The following is a 23,059-nucleotide window of genomic DNA, read 5'->3' on the forward strand; positions in this document are numbered from 1 at the left end:
TCCGTAACCTTGCATCAGAGTGATTATTTGCCCGGCACCTGGCCCAGGAACCAGCGGCCATACCTCGGGTGGTGTAGAGGATAACCCTGCCCTGGCGTCACGAACACAAGGGGTTAATGCCATCTGCCCCTAGGGTAATAACATCTGCCCTCCATCGCACCCTCACCACAATACCTTCTGCAGAACCAAGGGGAAGGAACATGACCAAAGGGAGAATCCTTGCAGCATGTTCTGCTCCTCAGGCACTACACTTTGCAACAGTGCGCTGGATGTGACTGGAGTGTTCTTTTAAGTATGTGTTATAGCTCACTAGAAACTTTGCAACCCGTTCTTTCTTGCATAATTCCTGCTTCTACTGACTCGCCATAACTGTGTTTGGTATAATAACATGCATTATGCAGTCCTCGGGGGCGGGGCTTGACACAAATAGTCTTTTATTGGTCCTCTTCTAATCCCTGCACTAGGTATAACACAATGTATTTACTTTTCCTAGACTGCTCCTTTAACAGAAAACCTAATAAATAATTATTTGCGATGTTAGGTTGATCTCACATGAAATCACCATAATATACCTTCACTTAGTGATACTCACTCCAGTTGTGTCATATCCTGGACCCCATTCTCATCCGCTTCTTGGCCTGGCCCAATGTCCTGAGGGCTCCTCATGGGTTGCATCTTGGATAGATCAAAAAAAAATAATTTAAGAAAATTACCAGACGCTTAAACTTTGACCACTTGCTTGTGTCCTGAGCTGTCCTTATGTACTAAGATGGTAAACTTTATACCAGATCAGTACCAGCCCCTGCTGAGTAGCTGGAGTCAGATTGTCTGAATTTTCATCTAATCTAAGGTACATTCCCACCTGGAATAAAATTAAAAAAAATTGCTGTATTTCTTGGAGGATACAGTGATCCCTCAACTTACAATGGCCTCAACATACAATAGTTTCAACATACAATGGCCTTTTCTGGACCATTGTATGTTGAAACCAGACTCAACATACAATGCTACATACAGTCTAGATCTGTGAAACATGTCAATGGCTGGAAGAACCGACCAATCAGAATGGGCAATTTACTGGTAAAACCCCTGTATTACTGAAGCGTATGCACTGACTGATGTCTGGTAGGGCCCCCTACAGTACTGGGACATGTTCTGTACACTTTACCTGTCCCAGGGTTACCTGCTCCTTTGGACACCAGGTGAGGGCGGCTCCATGTTACTTTTTTAGGACATTGCGTGTACTGTACAGGACCCTGAAGAAGCTCCTGTCCTCTACATGGACCAGTGTTTCCCAAGCAGGGTGCCCCAGCGGTTGCAAAACTACAACTCCCAGCATGCCCGGACAGCCTTTGGCTGTCCGGGCATGCTGGGAGTTGTAGTTTTGCAACAGCTGGAGGCTCCCTGCTTGGAAAACACTGACATAGACAGTGATTACAGCTCCCAGCAGATCTTTCTTACTTTTATATGGAAGGATTTGCTTTATCTATATTAGTTATCTACTTATTTTTCTTTAATTCTCACTTTTTCCTATTTTTGGATGACATTTTGGGGCTTTGGAACCAATTACCAGGTTTCCATAGAGTTCTGGTCTCAACATACAATGGTTTCAACATACAATGGACGTCCCAGAACCAATTAATATTGTAACTTGAGGGACCACTGTATATATATATATATATATATATATATATATATATATACATACACACTCTGTATTGGCCATGACTAAGAGCAACTGCTCGAAACGCGTCGGTGTTTCACCTCCCTTTTGTTTTTAAGTGACATGTCACTTGCCACCTTGTGGCGATTTTCCATGTTTTAATTAGTTGCCATTAAAGGTTAAGTTTTACTGGATACCTCCACCCAGGAGCTGGACCCCCTCCACTTCTTTTTCTCAGTTCCACGGGGAGTGGCGGCTCCCTGTCTCCGTGCTCCGGGACTATTGCCTGATGCTTGACACATATGGACTTTGGTGAGCTGATCAATTTCTTTGTGTTTCTACACCTGTTCAATTGCTTATTAACACAAGTAGCTAATCAGCCAATCACATGGCAGCAAATTAATGCATTTAGGCATGTAGATGTGGTCAAAACAACTTGATAAAGTTCAAACCGAGAATCAGAATGATAAAGAAAGAAAATGTAAGTGATTGTGAACGTGACATGGTTGTTGGTCCCAGATGGGCCGGTCTGAGGATTTAAAGGAAATCTATTATCAGTATCACCCGCACTAACCTGTCATACAGGCTTGTAGTGCGGGTGATGCTGGTCAAAATTATACTTACCTGAACCATCCAGCCGTTCCGCCATTATTCCACTTTATCTTCATATGTGAATCAGGTCCTTGGGGCATGGGCATGGGCACCCCCACGTCACCTTCGGCTGGGCGGGCTCCCTCCTCGTGCAGCTGGTTTGCTTTATGGTGGATGCGCCGCTTCCAGGATACGCCCTGAAGCGGCGTTCTTCTCAGCCTCATTCACGAAGCGAGTGTACAGAGGATGCATGGAGGGTCCTTACTAGTTACCGAAGGTGACGTAGGGGTGCACGGAGCTCCAGTCGTAGCTCCGCCCCCATGCCCCAAGGACCTGATTTACATATGAAGATAAAGCGGAAGAACGGCGGACCGGCAGGACGGTTCGGGACACCGTATGTATCATTTTGATCAGTATCAATCGCACTACAAGCCAGTATGACAGGTTAGTGCGGGTGATACTGATGACAGATTTCCTTTAAGAAACTGGATATAGTCTATTATATCTAGTTTAAACATTTCTAGTCGTGCCATGAACACCGGTCCAATGCTGTAACTTTCTGCACACTTTTGTACTAAAAGCACTTTATGTCTGAAGGACTACAATGAAAAAGAAATAAAGAAAATGAAAGAAATGGAAAAAGGTTCATCTGTACCATGAGCGATTTTTTTCTATATGTGAATTCTGAAGTTACAAGCTGATTGTATAGCTCATTCCATAGGAGAAACAGCTGCCATGAAGGGATGAACTTAGTCACCACAATGCTTAGCTAAGCTGTGCAAACATTCAACCACAGCTAACAGAAGAGTCAGGGTGTGCCAACAAAATATTCCCTGCACCATTATACCTCCACCACCAGCCTGAACTGTTCACACCTGAAGGAAGGCTCTACTTCTTGTGCTAAACGCTGTCCCTCCATCAGCATGGCACCACATAGATCTGGATCCATCTGACCAGGCCATGTTCCTCTATAGAGATCTGGATCCATCTGACCAGACCATGTTTCTCCACAGAGATCTGGATCCATCTGACCAGGCCATGTTTCTCTATAGAGATCTGGATCCATCTGACCAGGCCATGTTCCTGTATAGAGATCTGGATCCATCTGACCAGGTCATGTTCCTCTATAGAGATCTGGATCCATCTGACCAGGCCATGTCCCTCTATAGAGATCTGGATCCATCTGACCAGGCCATGTTTCTCTATAGAGATCTGGATCCATCTGACCAGGCCATGTTCCTGTATAGAGATCTGGATCCATCTGACCAGGTCATGTTTCTCTATAGAGATCTGGATCCATCTGACCAGGCCATGTTTCTCTATAGAGATCTGGATCCATCTGACCAGGCCATGTTCCTCTATAGAGATCTGGATCCATCTGACCAGGTCATGTTTCTCTATATAGATCTGGATCCATCTGACCAGGCCATGTCCCTCTACAGAGATCTGGATCCATCTGACCAGGTCATGTTCCTCTATAGAGATCTGGATCCATCTGACCAGGCCATGTTTCTCTATAGAGATCTGGATCCATTTGACCAGGCCATGTTCCTCTATAGAGATCTGGATCCATCTGACCAGGACATGTTCCTCTATAGAGATCTGGATCCATTTGACCAGGCCATGTTTCTCTATAGAGATCTGGATCCATCTGACCAGGCCATGTTTCTCCACCGAGATCTGGATCCATCTGATCAGGATACATTTTTCCACGAGATCTGGATCCATCTGATCAGGATACATTTTTCCACCGAGATCTGGATCCATCTGATCAGGCCTTTGTTTTCCATCAAGATCTGGATCCATCTGACCAGGCCATTGTTTTCCATCAAGATCTGGATCCATTTGACCACGCCATGTTTCTCCACAGACATCTGGAAACACCTGACCAACTTTGTTTTTCCACAGAGATCTGGATCAATCTAGCTACGCCATGTCACGTATGGGCAGAGAATAAGTGAGGTCGTACACTCACCCGCAGCCCCTGTCGCTGTCTATTGCGTATCCGCCCTAACCAACGGATTTATAACCGTGAAGACAGTCCCTTCCTGACTATGTGCTGGGGCGTCCCATCAAAATAACTAACTACAACAAACACAGAGTATTGTCATCAAACTGGGAAATCAAGAGGACCGTAATATGCAGATGTGGTAGCCCAGCACAGGAGTTGCACCCCTGTACCATTGCTGCCCTGTCAGGTGGACACTATTTCAGTGACCCCTGGGCCTCCCTTTCTTCTGTTTTATAAACAGTACTAAGTGCCTATGTTATCTAATGTAATGTGTATATATTGTTATGTGCCTTTAAATTCTGTTGTCATGTGTTGTAACCAAGTAAGGTGCCAGTGACCATGTGACCTATAGGGTGACCTATGGGACTCCTCCAGAGTCTCCCCCAACTCTGGGAGGACCTCGTCAGTTCTATGCATGATGGGGAACAGTCAAGACCTAGAGAGAGTGTCTGGTGTCTTGAGGAGACCCAAGGCCTACCACACAACCACGCTTCCACTAATCCAGGTGAATGTCAAAACCTGGTAAGCTACATACAGGGTGAAGTCAGTCAAGATCAGTCTGCATACAGTCAGCGTGGACCTGCAGCAAATTGTCCAAAACCATTACAAGTCCCAGTGAGCCCTAGAGTCTCTGAAGTCACTGGTCACCTTCTTGGAACTAACTGAGCTGTCAAGACTATTACACCTGTCTACCTCAGTAAAGCTGCCTGGCGTAGGAGTCATTATTTGCCCCGTGCCTAGCCCAGGATCCAGCGGCATACCTTCGGGTGGTGCAGAGGTTAAACAACGCCCTGGCGTCACGAATACAAGAGGTTAATGCCATCTGCCCCTAGGGTAACAACATCTGCCCTCATCGCACCCCATACCACACACAGGTATAGATCTATCAAGGAAAATATTCCGTATATCTTGTAATTGATTGAAATTCCTGCTATTTTTATGCTTAGGATTCCAGTGGCAAGTGTCGCTCAATGATAAGACCGCCCACTGGACTCCTAAGTATTGAAAGATCAAAGATTTCAATCAATCAGTTACAAGTAAGGCTGGGTTCACACTACGTTTTGAACACACAGGAACCGGATCCGGCTGGAAGGAGTGAAAACCGGGCGCTCCCGTATCCCAACCGGGCCCAGCCCATATCTCATTCATTTCAATGAGTCGACCGGAGTCATGTAGTGTGAACCCAGCCACAAAGTTATATATCAATCTGCTCAGCACATAAATCTGAACTAGTGATTTTTTTTTTCTTCCTAATAATTCCAGGTGGAAATGCCCTTTTTAAAATCAACTGGTGCCAGAAAGTTAATCAGATTTGTAAATTACTTCTATTGAAAAAATCTTAATCCTTACAGTACTTATCAGCTGCTGTATGTTCCAGAGGAAGTTCTTTTCTTTTTGAATTTCCTTTCTGTCTGACCACAGTGCTCTCTGCTGACACCTCTGTCCATGTCAGGAACTGTCGAGAGCAGGAGAAAATCCCCATAGCAAACCTCTCCTGCTTCGGACAGTTCCTAAAATGAACAGAGGTGTCAGCAGAGAGCACTGTGGTCAGACAGAAAGAAAATTCAAAAAGAAAAGAACTTCCTCTGTAACATACATCACCTGATAAGTACTGGAAGGATTAATATTTTTTTATTGAAGTAATTTACAAATCTGTTTAACTTTCTGGCACCAGTTGTTTAAAAAATTTATAAATAAATGATTTCCAGGGGAGTACCCCTTTAAAGAGTGCCAAACCGGCAGGAAGGTGTCAAGTACAAAGCAATTAGCTGTACAGGTCTTGTGTCTCATGTGATCTGCCCGAACTGTTGTCTGGTAGCAGGATCTACTTACCTGCGCGCATTGGTAACATGCATTGCAAAAAAAAAAAAACATGGGAACATGGTGGTTGTAGACAACTGGTATTCCCCTTTAAGGAAATTCGGCATCACAGTTTTGTACGGTAACACTTAAGCTTTAGGATTCACACGATTCATCCTTATGCAGAATGAGTAAAGGAATATTCCAGTTGCTAAATTCAAACGCTGCTGCATGCATTCCCCCTATAGCTTCTAAAGCAGAGTTTCCCAACCAGGGTGCCTCCAGATGTTGCAAAACTAGTTTTGCAACAGTTGGAGGCACCCAACTTGGGAAACACTGTCCTAGAGGTCAAGCTGTCACCACCACACAATGGGGCATTTGCTAATTTGGTGCTATCATGTTCAGGTTCTTTACAATCCTAGTTGAGGTCATTTTGCTTAAGAGTGATGGTTAAAGGGGTACTCCACTGCTCAGCGTATGGAACAAAATGTTCCGAACAATTAGAGCCAGCGCCGGGAGCTCGTGACATCATAGCCCCACCCCTCATTACGTCACGTCCTGCCCCCTCAATGCAAGTCTATGGGAGGGGGCGTGACGGCTGTCACGCCAACTCCCATAGACTTGCATTGAGGGGACGGGGCGTGACGTCATGATGGGCGGGGCTATGATGTCACGAGCTGCAACATTTTGTTCCATACGCTGAGCAGTGGAGTACCCCTTTAATCCTTTATCTAAAAGCCATTCCTTCTGACATAGTCAGATCCTGGCGAGTACGGCAAAAGAAAGTAAGGGGATCGTGTATTGCAGGGAATCATTCCTGCGTGTCATAATTTTGCGCGGCCATCTAATAGATTTAGCAATCTGTCAGATGGAAATAAAACACCCCATAACTCCGAAACGGTTGAGGGGGAGGCAGGTCAACAAATCGTATAAAGGTATGTGATCAGCCCCCCTATATAGCGATTCTAGAAAGGACCGCAGGTGCACTTTAATCCCATAAGTAATAAGAGGTTACTTCAGGAGCATATAATCTTTTGCTTTATTTAAAGGGGTACTCTGGTGCAAAAAAAAAAATTCTTAAATCAACTAGTGCCAAAGTCTTGGGTGTCTGTCACACAACAGTAGGTGGTCAGGGGGGGAATTCCCATGAAGGGGAGCAATCAGAGGACCCATGGAGGTGATGGGAGGGAATAGACAACTCAATTGTTCTTCACTTATCTGGACGAGGCTGTGGTAGGGAGTAGCCTCTCAGTGCCCCATTGTTAGTTTGGGCAGGATCTATCGGCCATCTTGGGTGAAACCTGACCTCTTCGAGGAGTAGTGATGTGGGACGTGGTGGTTGTTCTACAATATTCAAGGGTGTCATTCCAATAAATTGTGTGTGCAACCATCAAGTGTGCTGTGACTTGTGGAGGGAAGTAACTGTCAGGCTGGTGTGCCTGAGTATTACAAAAAAATGTCAGCAATTTTTTTTGGGGGGGATTATGATTTTCCCCTTACAGGTTGATGAATTTAAGGCCAATAAAAACTTTAAGGTTCACGATTTATGAATATTTCTAGTTACCCCTATGCCAAATTATCCAGATCCAATTTTTTTTTACCTTTTTAGTCATTTAAAAAAAAAATATTTCTGTGTTGCACGTTTGCACCATATTAGTAAATGATCATCACAAAAACAAATGTATTTTCTTACTATCGAAGAGGTTTAGACTCAGATCACACTGCTAGTATTTGGTACACATTTTTCCGAATTGAATAGAATAGACCACAGATGCTGCATGACTTGGTGTAATATATATATATATACGGGATGAGTATTTAACTCAGGGGGAGTTCACCACTCCTGGTGTGACGGAGCTTTCAAGGGCCACTAAGCACTCCGCAGGCATTCTGGGTAGGGGAATATGCAAATCAGCTCATTACATCACCTTCTCAGGCAATGTTCCCTGGTATCAGCTTAGCTCCAGTTACGGAATATAAAAAGCTAATCGGGATTAATGCCAAGCCAGAACTCTCTCTCCAGAAGGAAAGAGTACCCATGCAGATGGGTAGTCTTTCCTTCTGGAGAGAGAGTTCTGGCTTGGCATTAATCCCGATTAGCTTTTTATATTCCGTAACTGGAGCTAAGTTGATTCCAGGGAACATTGCCTGAGAAGGTGATGTAATGAGCTGATTTGCATATTCCCCAATATATATATATATATATATATATATATATATATATAATCTTTTAGTTTTTACTTTTCTTGAAAAAAATATGCACCAAAACCATAGTAGTACTTACATATACAAAAATCCTTAAATCCAGTACAGCACACCCCCTAATCTAGCAAATTCGGTTTGTCTGATAATGCAGAATATCTGACATGACAGCATGACTTTTTGCATATGATTGGTGCCACTTGGATTCATGGAATTTTGGAGCATTACAGGCTATGAAAAGATATATTTAAAGGGGTACTCCCGAGGAAAACTTATTTTATTTTTTTAATCAACTGGTGCCAGAAAGTTTAACAGATTTGTAAATTACTTCTATTAAAAAAAAATCATAATCCTTCCAGTACTTTTTAGGGGCTGTATACTACAGAGGAAATGCTTTTCTTTTTGGATTTCTCTTCTGTCACAACCACAGTGCTCTCTGCTGACCTCTGCTGTCCATTTTAGGAACTGTCCAGAGCAGGAGAAAATCCCCATAGCATACATATGCTGCTCTGGACAGTTCCTAAAATGCACAGCAGAGGTCAGCAGAGAGCGCTGTGGTCGTGACAGAAGAGAAATCCAAAAAGAAAAGCATTTCCTCTGTAGTATACAGCCCCTAAAAAGTACTGGAAGGATTAAGATTTTTTAATAGAAGTAATTTACAAATCTGTTTAACTTTCTGGCACCAGTTGATTTAAAAAAAATAATCATTTCCACGTGGGTACCCCTTTAACATAACAGTGGTCTCCAAACTGTGGACTTCTAGCTGTTTCAAAACTATAACTCCCAGCAGGCCCGGACAGCCGAAGGCTGTCCGGGCCTGCTTGGAGGTGCAGTTTTGCGTCAGCTGGAGGTCCGCAGTTTGTACACCACTGCTATGTATATTACGGCAACCCATACATTTGGCATTGATGGAGCAAAAAACATAAATTTTCTGCATGTATAATTCAGTATATTTACAATTTTTACTTAACCAACAAATATCTGTATTATAGGTACATTGTATGCCAAACGAGGGGTTAAAATCAACCAGGAACATGATGATGCATAAAATATACTAAATCTCACCATATACCACTCCCAATGCTGCATCTTATTAAGATATAATGACCATGAATATACACATATGACTTCTACCAGCCGTACATATATAATTGTATACAGCATATACCCAGATTATACCAGCTGTGCATATATAATTATATACAGTATATACCCAGATTATACCAGCTGTGCATATATAATTATATACAGTATATACCCAGGTTATACCAGCATGGTCCAGATCACTATATACAGGAGATATATAACTTATACCAGCTGTGCATATATAATTATATACAGTATATACCCAGGTTGTACCAGAATGGTCCATATCACTATACACAGGAGATATATAACTTATACCAGCTGTACATATATAATTATATACAGTATATACCCAGGTTATACCAGCATGGTCCATATCACTATATACAGGAGATATATAACTTACACCAGCTGTACATATATATTATATACAATATATACCCAGGTTATACCAGCATGGTCCATATCACTATATACAGGAGATATATAACTTATACCAGCTGTACATATATAAATATATACAGTATATACCCAGGTTATACCAGCACGGTCCATATCACTATATACAGGAGATATATAACTTATACCAGCTGTACATATATAATTATATACAGTATATACCCAGGTTATACCAGCATGGTCCATATCACTATATACAGGAGATATATAACTTATACCAGCTGTACATATATAATTATATACAGTATATACCCAGGTTATACCAGCATGGTCCATATCACTATATACAGGAGATATATAACTTATACCAGCTGCACATATATAATTATATACAGTATATACCCAGGTTATACCAGCATGGTCCATATCACTATATACAGGAGATATATAACTTATACCAGCTGTACATATATAATTATATACAATATATACCAGGTTATACCAGCATGGTCCATATCACTATATACAGGAGATATATAACTTATACCAGCTGTACATATATATTATATACAATATATACCCAGGTTATACCAGCATGGTCCATATCACTATATACAGGAGATATATAACTTATACCAGCTGTACATATATAATTATACACAGTATATACCCAGGTTATACCAGCATGGTCCATATCACTATATACAGGAGATATATAACTTATACCAGCTGTACATATATAATTATATACAGTATATACCAGGTTATACCAGCATGGTCCATATCACTATATACAGGAGATATATAACTTATACCAGCTGTACATATATAATTATATACAGTATATACCCAGGTTATACCAGCATGGTCCATATCACTATATACAGGAGATATATAACTTATACCAGCTGTACATATATAATTATATACAGTATATACCAGCATGGTCCATATCACTATATACAAGAGATATATAACTTATACCAGCTGTACATATATATTATATACAGTATATACCCAGGTTATACCAGCATGGTCCATATCACTATATTCAGGAGATATATAACTTATGCCAGCTGTGCATATAAATTATATACAGTATATACCCAGGTTATACCAGCATTGTCCATATCACTATATACAGGAGATATATAACTTATGCCAGCTGTGTATATATATATATATATATATATATATATATACTTTATTTACTATAGTAATGTAATGTTTCTGTTCCCCTCATGTGACCTCGGCGTCCATATCGCTGCCAAAGTTTAATCTCCTCCATTTCCTAATTAAATATCTCGGCTCCTTTCTAAGGCTGTGAGTTGGGTCGGGATCATTTCTCCACATTTACATAAATCTCTTTGTGCTGAGGGGATCAGTGGTGGCCTACAGTCTCCCTCAGACTCTCTATTATGTCAGGTATTATGAAGTAAATCTCTTTGTTCTCTTGTCAAATCATAGTAAATGGAAACTGATAACTGCGGCAGATTGTGGGCAGCGATAAGACTGAGGAACAACCCAGAACATGACCGGCTTCTCACATCAGTTTTGGGGTTAAAGTTCACTAAAAGCCAGGGTTGGTGCAAGGATTTTTACCACCCTAGACAAAAGCAAATTTTGCAGCCCCCTTAACTCTGCCCATTGGCCCGCCCTTTGACACGCTCCACCTTACTACTGGGGTGACACACTGTAACAAGCCCCCTCCTCAAGTAATTAGCTTACTACTGAGGTGACACACTGTAACAATCCTCCTCCTCATGTACTCTCCTTACTACTGGGGTGACACACTGTAACAATCCTCCTCCTCATGTACTCTCCTTACTACAGGGGTGACACACTGTAACAATCCTCCTCATGTAATCTCCTTACTACTGGGGTGACACACTGTAACAACTGTAAGAACTCCTGTAACCATTTGCATAAGTGTAGGTGCCCGGCTAATAGCCGTGATCCTTACTGAGAACTCTTCTGTACAAGAACTATGGAGCGGTACTCCAAAGAGAAATATATATATTTTCAGAGTAATGTATACTGTTTATTCCTTTTTGCACAAGTGAATGCAAATATTGTAATTGTTGTATTGTTTAGGGCACATCGTAATAAAGTGTATATAACATGTTTATACAAAAATGTCTGAAGTGTTTAGTGTCTTTTCTGCCCATGGCAATTGTATAGGAGGTATCCTGACCCTGTCAGGTGCAGCGTATCCACTACCTCCCTGACAGGACGGTTACCAGCCGGGTACAGAGAATAGTAGTGCCTTTGTACAAAAGTTATTTGTCCATAGTATACCCATAGTCAGTATAGAATACATAATTCTAAAATCATTTCATGTACAGATAGTGAGTGTTGTACATAGCATTGTGCGTATCTAAACTAGTCAAATGTCATGTCTAGTTAGGACTGTGGCTGACCAGTTTATATTTCCAGTCCACATCAGTCATCAAATGTCATATCTAATGTCTAACTATTTTCCTGTCCATCGTGTACAGCGTACTCTACTGGCCAGAGAGTTCTCCTGGAAGCCTAGGTAAACACGTACAGTGACAGGGCTACTATGTGTAATGGTAATATCGACATGTTTTGTCAGAAAATGTGTATTTTCTATTTGTATAATGTTCTGGGGAGAAGTAGCTATAGCCGAAAGGCCCCAGCAGCAAAAGGCATTCGGGTAGAGAGCCTCCGGCAGAGTGATCCAGGTTTATCCTTATTCTCCAGCATGCAGTTGCAAGTCCTAAAAATCTTACATGTTTATATCATTGTCCCAGTTATTCATATCCTCACCAATTGAGCATGTAAGCACATTAAGAGCAATGCCACATGGACTCTTTCCCCAGTTTTTTATTCACCAGCCCTGAGAAGGACATTGTCTTAAAATGCCCCAGGAACTGTTATTGCAATCAACAGGCCTCAGTGGCCACATCACGTCGTCCGCTCTCCAGGACTGGGAGCCAAGGACGGCTGTTGTTAAGAGGGGGAGTTTGTGGTGGCCTAGTACAGGAGTTGCACCCCTGTACCATTGCAACTCCTGTACTAGGCCTAGGCTTGTGTTATCCAATGCAATGTACATAATTGTTCTATGCCATAAAGTACTGTTGTCATGTGATTGTAACCAAGGAAGGTACCAGTGACCATGTGACCTACAGGGTGACATATGGAACTCCTTGGCTATACTAGACAAGCTGTATAGACTGTTACATCTGTCTGTCTCAGTAAAGCTGACATTGTTCTGTAACTTGGCGTTGGAGTAGAGTGATGTAGAGGTGGTGGTGGTGTAGAGGATAAACTATGCCCTGGTGTCACGAACACAACGAGTTAATGCCATCTGCCCCTAGGGTAATTCCATCTGCCCTCATCCCACCCTCACCATATATCTATCTCAAATCTATCTATCTCATATCTATCTATCTATCTATCTCATATCTATCTATATATCTATCTATCTCATATCTATCTATCTATCTCATATCTATCTATCTCATATCTATCTATCTCATATCTACTGTATCTATCTATCTCATATCTATTTATCTATCTATCTCATATCTACTATATCTATCTAGACACAGCAGCACAACCAGACGTATGGCAAGCGGTGTCGGGTGCAAGCAGATAAATGGTCATGCACGGTTAAGGATATCCACACAAATAAAAAGAAATCCCGCAGCACTCCAATACAGTATGTGTGAAACTTTAGTGCAGTTAATTTACACAAAGTCATGGTGATGTTCGGCTGCCCACTTGCAGCCTTTCTCAAGCTTTTGGGCAGCCAAAACTTTGCCATGACTTTGGGTAAATAAACTGCACTAAAGTTTCACAGATATCAGAGTGCTACAGGAATTTTTTCATTTTGGTGTGGATATCTATCTCATATCTATCTATCTCTACATATCTATCTATATATACATACATCTATCTAGTTATTTATCATATAAAACAACACAAAAGTACAGGTGTCAGTCACCTTACCTTGTTATTCATCTGAGACCTCCCCCTGGTGCCAATCATCTGTTGCCAGTTTTTGGGGGATCGGGTACTGCCATGTGTAAGGTAATTGGCAACATTTTCTTTGGCCCTCTGTGAACCTCTTCCACGAGTTTCAGTCCGAGGCATATGCATGGATCTGTTAGGCGACCGCATTCCTGGCATCTCACGGAAGTTCCCTGCATGATGCCTGGACCAAGGCCGACTCCGCAGACTCCCACGGCCTCGAAAGTTTTCCATCTGATGAACCTGGGGCATGACCACTGCATATCTTCCATTACCATCTTCATAGTCATCCTCATAGTATTCTGCTGGATGTCTCGGTGGACCATGTCGCACATATGGATCCCTTGGAGGCGGATGCCGTGGGAATGAATGGTTGGCACCAGCCAAAGTTGGAGATCCCCGAAATTGTAGATGAATACTCGAGCTTCCACTCTGGTTTAATGACTCAGACATGAATCCTCCTAATGATTTAAGCCCGGGTTGAGGAGATGGAGGTCGGGATTGGTTCATGTTTCCAGAATAGGACATGGGATTCCGTTTTGGGGACTGGCTTGGTACACTCCTTATGTCGTCATAGGGATGTCTAACATTTTGTGGGGAGGGAGGTTTAAAATTACCTGCTCCAAGATCTTCTTTCATGGAAAAAGCTGGAGACTTTGGCCTCTGAATTTGGTTACCTGCCATCTGGCCAAATTTCTTTACAAATGGATTTGAAGGTACTTTGTCTGGAAGACGATTGGATATTGGAGGTTCTTCTCTGCGTAACATCTGTTGTGATGGAGGGGGACCCTGAGACATTCCTACAAGTGGCTGTCCAAATCGCTTCCAGAATGGACCTTTAGAAGTTGGTGCTGGATCAGATGGTGGTATTATTGAGCCCTCACTGACATCTCTATTTATCATATGGCTTTTTCCTTGCCAATTTAGTTGGGAAGCTGGACTTTGGGATGACCGATTTAAAGTCCCTTTCATGCTACCAGGTCTTCCCATCACTGGTGACCGTGCGGGGTCAGAATATGAGGTAGAATGTGCAGAAGGCTCATGAAAGTCCAAACCATGTTCCTGTCCTTGTAGTGCTGGGCTGGGTGTCTTCCATTTTGTGACTCCTCTCATACTATTGTGTCTTGCCATCAGAGGTGACCTTGGGGGATCAAAGGAAGATGGTGGAAAATGTTCTTGAAAATGTTTGGCCATTGAATGATCGCTTCCTTGTCTGAAAGGGTTTGATAAAGTGCTAGGTGGAATGAGACTGGCAGAACTTCTCACACTGTCATATTTGTTCAATACCGGTGACTTACGCTGATCATATAACAAAGAACTTTCTTGAAATTCCCTGGACATAGAAGGGTCACTTCCTTGTCTCAAGGGGTTTGATGAAGAGCTGGGTGGACACAGACTAGAAGAACTTCTCATACTGTCATATCTGTTCAGTACCGGGGACTTGCGCAGTTCAGCTGGTGAACTAGGCATTCCAAACCTATTTTGTGGCCGCGGAGACATTTGACGTGGTGAGCTTATGTTATCTTCTCTATAAGGTGGCATCTGTGACACTGGTGGTCTTGTTGGTGATGGAGTTTGTGGTTTCATATCACCAGTGCGTCTTAGATGCTTCATGAATGGATTTAATGTTAGTGGTTTCATTTCTCCACTAGATTCGGTCTCACTCCCCCACCTTTGCCTGGATCCTCCTTGGTGATCATTTACAATTCCGTCCATTCTTCTTGCCATTTGTGGAGATTTCGATTGTGCAATCTGACTTTCCGGATACAAATTGGAACTTTCTTTTTTTCTCGGGAGTGGTGACGATTGCATTTGAAGTTCATTTTTTGTAAATTGACCAATTCTTTGGCCCACTCTGCTGGCTGAGGGTAACGGAGAGACATTTCTTGAAGTCATTGATGGTTGACGATTTAGAGTATTGCCGTGATGGTTTCTAAAGCTGTTTCCTCTCTTCATGGTCGGTGGTGGTGAGGAGGGGGGTTTATTTAGCATGCTAGAATTGGAAGACCAATGTGTCATCCTTGTCGGTGATGGTGACCTTGGAAAGTTTGGCTTGCCCAATGGAGGTGAGGGCAAGGCTTCTCTTTGTCTAAAAGAGGAACGTGTCTCAGATTGCTTGTGTCCACTTTGGTTTTGAGAGTGAATATTAGATTTGTTTAGGCCAAATGCATTCATACTAGGCTTGGGGGAAACTGGTCTCTGCCTTGTAGAAAGGTTGGGAGATGGGGGCATGGATATTTCTTTTCCTTGGTTAATAAATCTTGGTACAGGAGATGGTGAAGGGGGAAATCTTTGCTGGGAGTGCTGTAAAGCTAGGCTTGTTTCAGTGTTCATATTAGGGGTTCTTCTTAGAACATTTGATGAATCCATACCAGCCAGTTTAAGCCCAAATCGTTTGTGGTATGGTAAAGCAGAATCCAACTCGTCTGCCAAATCTTTCTGCAAGGACTCTAACCGTTGTGATGAGGGGATTCTGCCAGTTGGAGAGTCAGGGTGTGGTAGGCGAACATTTTTTAGGGAAGGAAGCGGAGATTGTGGCCTTTCAAATGTTGTCTGGGCAAAAGGATTCCTCGGTGGTGGAGAAGGAAGTCGCTTTTGAAACTGCTGCTCATTATGTTTTAGGATTGGTTTAGGAGCAAGTGACTTTTTCATGAATTGCCCCAAAGGGCTACCGAATGCTCTCGGGGAGAAGTCTTGCAAATCTGACTCTTGGTAATGGTCTTGATACTGGGATGTGTTCATTTTTCTTCCTATTGGTTTTGTAGACAATAGCTTTTGCACTCCTCTTGCATGTGGCTGGTTGAGATTTCTTTGAACTGACTTTGCAAAAAGAGACTTACCAGGAAGTGGTCTTGAATTTCTAGACTGCTGCAGTGGAAGTAGTGGCTCTTCTTCCCCATCCTCATCTTCTTCATCAAAATCTGTAAATGAGATATGTGGAGATGGAGGTAATGGAACATCTAGTCTCTCTCGGCCAAAGAGTTTTACTTGTGGTCTTGGAAACAGCTTATATTTCCTATTTCGGGATAATGTTGAAGAGTCTTCTTCTACCTGTTCTTCAGACTCATAGTAAGGATGATCTCTGTGCTCCATTGTTTCTGTATCATGTTCTATGATATCATCCGAATGTTGGGCGTATGGGTTGAATGGCTCTGCATAAGGGGATTGCATGTAGCCACTGTCATTAATTGCACCTTGGTAGTTATAGTCATCTATCTCTTCCATTTCAGAATAAGGAGGGTGTCCATCAAAATACCCAAATGCCTCACTTTCACTCTCCTGTGGATCATAAGGGTTCATCGGATCCTGAGAATAGCCCATTTGATTCTCGTCATAGCCATTTGATGAATATACATTGTGCTGATTATGAACATCCGCTTCATATTGGAAATAGGAGTTTTGACTCTTCAGCAGATGACTGCCCTCATCACAATACTCCATGTTATCTTGGTAAGAAGTGTAGTCGTCTTCCATAGGGTACCCAGAATAATCATCATAGTCTTCATCTGCTCCATCATATCCATTGTGTGCGAATTGATACTCCTCATCCTCCTCATTGTAATATCCACCCTGATCATAACCATATTCTTCATCATGGTAGTTGTAATACTCAGTTGATGCATCATCGTGTCTTCCAGGCCCATGTTGTAAATATCTTTGCGTTGGGAATCTTTGGTGTCGATAGGCTTCAAAGTTCTTTGGATGTCCATAAACATCTTCATATTGGCCATAGAATCTGTGAGCACCTGGAAACCGTTTCATACGTGTCCTATTTCTATCAAGGTCCTCCTGTGAAGGGAATGGCAACTTCTGGGCTCCCATCCTAGTAAGCCAAGCATCCTGAATGGCTCTCTCATTCTGAAAATATCTATTTTTCCTGGAGAGAAATCTTCTGGTCAACCAACTCGCAGCTGCGGATACTTTAGAAAGCACTTTAGCTCTTGGTTTAAATTTATCTTTCGCTTTTTTTCGGCCAAACAACCCCCCAAACAGCTTCCCTTGTCCTTTCTTGTCTAGTGGGTCAGGTTTTGGAGCATTTCCTCCCAATCTAATAAGTAAGAATGAAGATTTGGGTTTTGATGTATCACTGGCTGCACTAGCTTTTGGCAATGGTTTTTTTGAGCTTTTTTTCCGTAAGCCCAGCATAAGCTTGGATGTGTTTTTTAACATCGCTGCAGACTTCTTTTTCTTATCCAGAAGAGATGAACCTGCAAACTTTCTTCTTAAGCCCATGAACATTTTTGATGCCGTCTTGAAGTACCCTTTCCTAGATCTCCTAGGTTTCAATTGCCGGAATTTCATAAAAAGTTTAGATGTCGCCTTCAGGCTCCTCTTTTTCTTTTGAGGAGGAGGAGGAACGGCAGTTCTTTTAGCCAGTCCAGCCATGGCTTTGGTTGCCCCTTTTAGTTGAGCTCTTGCTAAATCTTTTTTTGGTGCTTTTTCTTCAATAATTTTTGGTTCCTCTACTTTTTTACCTTTGTTCATCCCAACCATTGCTTTAGAAGCCCCTTTTAGGGCTGCCACACCTTTGTCTCTTCCTCTCCTTCCTCTAGCTACCGGGACTTCTTCCTCTTCTTCCTCCTCCTCATTTTTGCTCTCTTCACTTTTAGCTTGCTCTGCCTCAGACACTTCTTCCTCCTCTTCACTTATTTCTTTCTTCTTCTTCCCTTCCTTCCCTTTCTTTTTGTCATCTTTTTCCTTTCCTTTCCCCCCTTTCTTCTCATCTTTGCTCTTTGGCTCAGGCTTGGAGGGTGACGCTCTTCCACCACCTTTCTTGGCTGGTTTCGCATCACCTTTTTTGCCACCCATGATGAAAACTTTCCAAGCTCATGCTAATTTCCCTGTCTGAATACTAAAAGGTGGAACATATCTGCCATTTCTGAGATTATACACTGCAGCGACGCACTGTATCCACTCTGGTTGAGGACTCCGGAATCGAATTATAGATCTAAAACTATACAGAATGGAATGTTCATGCTGTTGCAACACAATGTCTTTTGCATTAATTACAAAAAATACTCTGTGCTGCTGACTGGCTCAGAATGTTTATGAATACCAAGCTCATTGCATAGTCAATATCTTCAGTTACCTTGCTCGGGTTGTGGTATGGTGACCCAGTCACCCATCCTTGGTTTACGAGGAAAGTGGCTTCTGTCCTCTCTTTGCAGGAATCCTCCAAAACTCTTCTCCAGTTTAGGTTCAGAAAGTTATATTCCAGGCAAAAAGATAGATCCATGTAAGTCCTTGACGGAGACTTGAGAAATCCAGAGACTCTCAGAATATGTTCAGGGGGATTCCTATTACATTGCACATAGTGACGCTTCTGCAGAGCACTGAGAAGTAGGAAGCCAAGATATAGTGGCGGTTCTCTTGTGCTGTAACACTATATTCTTGGCTCAGTTTAATATGAATAATGCAAGTAGCCTGTACCATTCCTACTTTACCACTCTGAGACTTTTCCTATGAAAGGACATAGTGATGAGACTCAAGAACCTGAATGCGAGTGAAACAGGACGGTATGAGCACCTAGTCACTATTAACCCTTTCATATGAGGCACAGTTTTACGTAGCTAGACATAATATCTAGCTGATCTAACTTACAAAAGCAGCATTGTGAACACAGGTTTTTTAAGTTGTAAGTTCAGTAAAAAAAAAACAACAACATATATATATATGTATATATATATATATATATATATATATATATATATATATACTGATCAAAAAACATAAAGGGAACACTTAAACAACACAATGTAACTCCAAGTCAATGACACTTCTGTGAAATCCCACTTTCCACTCAGGAAGCAACACTGATTGACAATCAATTTCACATGGAACAGACAACAGGTGGAAATTATAGGCCATTAGCAAGACACCCCCACTAAAGGAGTGGTTCTGCAGGTGGTGACCACAGACCACTTCTCAGTTCCTATGCTTCCTGGCTGATGTTTTGGTCCCTTTTTAATGCTGGCGGTGCTTTCACTTTAGTGGTAGCATGAGACGGAGTCTACAACCCACACAAGTGGCTCAGGTAGTGCAGCTCATCCAGGATGGCACATCAATGCGAACTGTGGTAAGAAGGTTTGCTGTGTCTGTCAGCGTAGTGTCCTGAGCATGGAGGCGCTACCAGGAGACAAGCCAGTACATCAGGAGACGTGGAGGAGGCCGTAGGAGGGCAACAACCCAGCAGCAGGACCGCTACCTCTGCCTTTGTTCAAGGAGGAGCAGGAGGAGCACTGCCAGAGCCCTGCAAAATGACCTCCAGCAGGCCACAAATGTGCATGTGTCCACTCAAACGGTCAGAAACAGACTCCATGAGGGTGGTATGATGGCCAAACGTCCACAGGTGGGGGTTGTGCTAACAGCCCAAGACCGTGCAGGACATTTGGCATTTGCCAGAGAACACCAAGATTGGCAAATTTGCCACTGGCGGCCTGTGCTCTTCACAGATGAAAGCAGGTTCACACTGAGCACATGTGACGGACATGACAGAGTCTGGAGATGCCGTGGAGAACATTCTGCTGCCTGCAACATCCTCCAGTATGACCGGTTTGGTGGTGGGTCAGTAATGGTGTGGGGTGGCATTTCTTTGGGGGCCGCACAGCCCTCCATGTGCTTGCCAGAGGTAGCCTGACTGTCATTAGGTACCGAGATGAGATCCTCAGACCCCTTGTGAGACCATATGCTGGTGCGGTTGGCCCTGGGTTCCTCCTAATGCAAGACAATGCTAGACCTCATGTGGCTGGAGTGTGTCAGCAGTTCCTACAAGAGGAAGGCATTGATGCTATGGACTGGCCACCCGTTCCCCAGACCTGAATCCGATTGAGCACATCCATCCACCAACGCTACGTTGCACCACCGACTGTCCATAGGAGTTGGCGGATGCTTTAGTCCAGGTCTGGGAGGACATCCCTCAGGAGACCATCCTCCACCTCATCAGGATCATGTCCAGGCGTTGTAGGGAGGTCATACGGTCCCGTGGAGGCCACACACACTACTGAGCCTCATTGGGACTTGTATTAAGGACATTACATAAAGTTGGATCAGCCTGTAGTGGGGTTTTCCACTGTGATTTTGAGTGTGACTCCATATCCAGACCTCCATGGGTTGATACATTTGATTTCCATTGATAATTTTTGTGTGATTTTGTTGTCAGCGCATTCAACTATGTAAAGACGAAAGTATTTCATACGATTAGTTCATTCATTCCGATCATATATATATCTATATCTATATATCTATATATATATATATATATAGCAATTCTTTGTCTATATATATATATATATATATATATATATATATATATATATATATATATAATCTGAGAAAACTGTATGTTTTAAAGTGCCTTTTCTTTGGGGATGTAATGTAGTTTTTTCTCTCCATTTTCTATTTTCAATTCTATAAAAATCCATGTCTACAAACAATAATGTGTCTTATAAAACTATAATATGTCACAAAAAGGCAGTCATCCAATATCATATACAGTAGTTATATTCTGTATAAGAAAAAGTAATTCTGTATATTAAAAATATATAGTGTCACAGAGTCTTTCTGTGTCATACAATTACAAATATGTCAGAGAGAGGTATTTTGTATCATAAATTATATTATGTGTCACAAAAAATAAATAAATATGTATATATATATATATATATATATATATATATATATATATCATAAATTATATTTGGTCACAAAAAGTCATTCTGTGACAAAAAGTTGTGTTTTAGACACAGAATGTAAATATGCACTCAGTGACTTTAGATTGTTAACTTACTTTTTCATAAATTGGTGTTAATTTGTTTATATCCTGGTGTTTTTAGTCTACAAAATGCACAAAATTAGGTGTGAACAGAGCATTATTTCCCGACTTGGTGTCCTAACATACACCAGTGGTGGGAAAAAGTAAAGTAAATAAACCAGTGTTCCCAAACTGTGGCTCTCAAGGTGTTAGAAAAGTACAACTTGCATGATGGGAGTTATACTTAGCTACATATAATGTATCAGACAGAATTACTTAGACCTGTCATATAATAGACTAAAATGACAGCCAAAACCTTACAACCTGCAGAAGGTTATCTCACACCTGTACATTTTTCTAATACCTTTTTAATAATTTTCGACCAATGGCGAGCTGTAAAAAATTAATGAAAGCTTCGGATTCAGGTCTCTTTCATTCATACAACTTTAATCAGAGATGTTTCCAAATTTGTCTTTGGTTTTGTCTGAACAGATCGATTTCTCATCCCGACGAGAAATATATTGTTAAAGACGTCTGAGAGAGCGCCTGCAGCAACCTGTGCACCCACTCAGCTGTGAAGGTAAGCTGTCACTCATCTCTAGACAGGAGACTGCAGGAAGTCCTTTATAGGGTCCTTAGAGGTGGTGATAGATCAGGACTAGTAGCAGCATAAGGCAATACAGGCAAATGGTAGAACCCACTGGGCTTGGGGCAGGGCCATGTGATGATACCACCAATGGGCCAAAAAGTGGCCATAGACTAGGGCTAGCAGAAGGACCAAGAAAATTCAGGCAAGTGCCCACTGGGCTTTGGTGGGGCTATGCTAAAACGGGAAAAATATAATAGACAGACAAACCATTGTGACTCTCCCAGCTAGCAGAATGACAAAGAAAACCCAAACAGATGTTTGGACCCATTGAGTTTGGGTGAGCCCATGCTGGCCTGGAAAAACATTTTAGATGACCCATTGTGACTGTAATACCAAAGGGCCAAAAGTGTCCAAATACCAGGGCTGGCTGCTGCACCATGCACACTTGGCAGATTCTAAGGCTCACTGGGCAAATGCAGGGCCATGCTGATCTGGACAAACATAATAGATGACCTATTGTGACTCTACCTCCAAAGGGCTAAGGGACTAAAATGTGGCTACAGACCAAGGCTACAAGCATTAGCAAGAAAACTTGGGCAGATGCTAGAGCCCACTGGGCGTGGGTGGGTCTGTGTCAATCTGAAAATTTGAAATTGAAAGACAAACTATTGTGACTCTACCACTAAAGGGCCAAAATAAAAAAAAAATTATAAAGAAATAAAGAAATCAACATATTTGTCCAAACTATGAAATTATCACATTCCTGATCCCACACGGTAAACGGTGTAAATGCCCAAAAATTCCAAACAGCAAAATTGCTGATTTTTTTTTATCACCTTCCAGAAAAATAACTGAATAAAAATTGATCAAAAAAGTCAATAGTACTTCAAAGTGGTATCGATAAAAACTACAGCTACAAGTCCTTCTCTTGGTTAAAGGGGTACTCCGCTGCTCAGCGTTTGGAACAAACTG

General features: G+C 42.1%; 1 protein-coding gene and 1 long non-coding RNA gene across 2 annotated transcripts in view; one reads left to right on the plus strand and one right to left on the minus strand.

Annotated features, from left to right (window-relative positions):
* The window catches only part of MYO15A (myosin XVA), a 149,138-nt gene that overhangs the window by 118,162 nt on the left and 7,917 nt on the right, over window positions 1-23,059 (minus strand). Inside the window, exon 2 of the mRNA XM_056535537.1 lies at window positions 593-675. Coding sequence (XP_056391512.1) covers window positions 593-675 — 83 coding nt within the window. The remainder of the gene's footprint in view (window positions 1-592; window positions 676-23,059) is intronic.
* Window positions 1-23,059, plus strand: part of LOC130284806 (uncharacterized) — a 97,528-nt gene that overhangs the window by 35,706 nt on the left and 38,763 nt on the right. The window contains exon 2 of the long non-coding RNA XR_008847146.1: window positions 21,991-22,078. This is a non-coding gene — a long non-coding RNA (uncharacterized LOC130284806). The remainder of the gene's footprint in view (window positions 1-21,990; window positions 22,079-23,059) is intronic.

This window comes from Hyla sarda, chromosome 8 (genome assembly GCF_029499605.1).
Source record: "Hyla sarda isolate aHylSar1 chromosome 8, aHylSar1.hap1, whole genome shotgun sequence".
NCBI classification, from domain to species: domain Eukaryota; kingdom Metazoa; phylum Chordata; class Amphibia; order Anura; family Hylidae; genus Hyla; species Hyla sarda.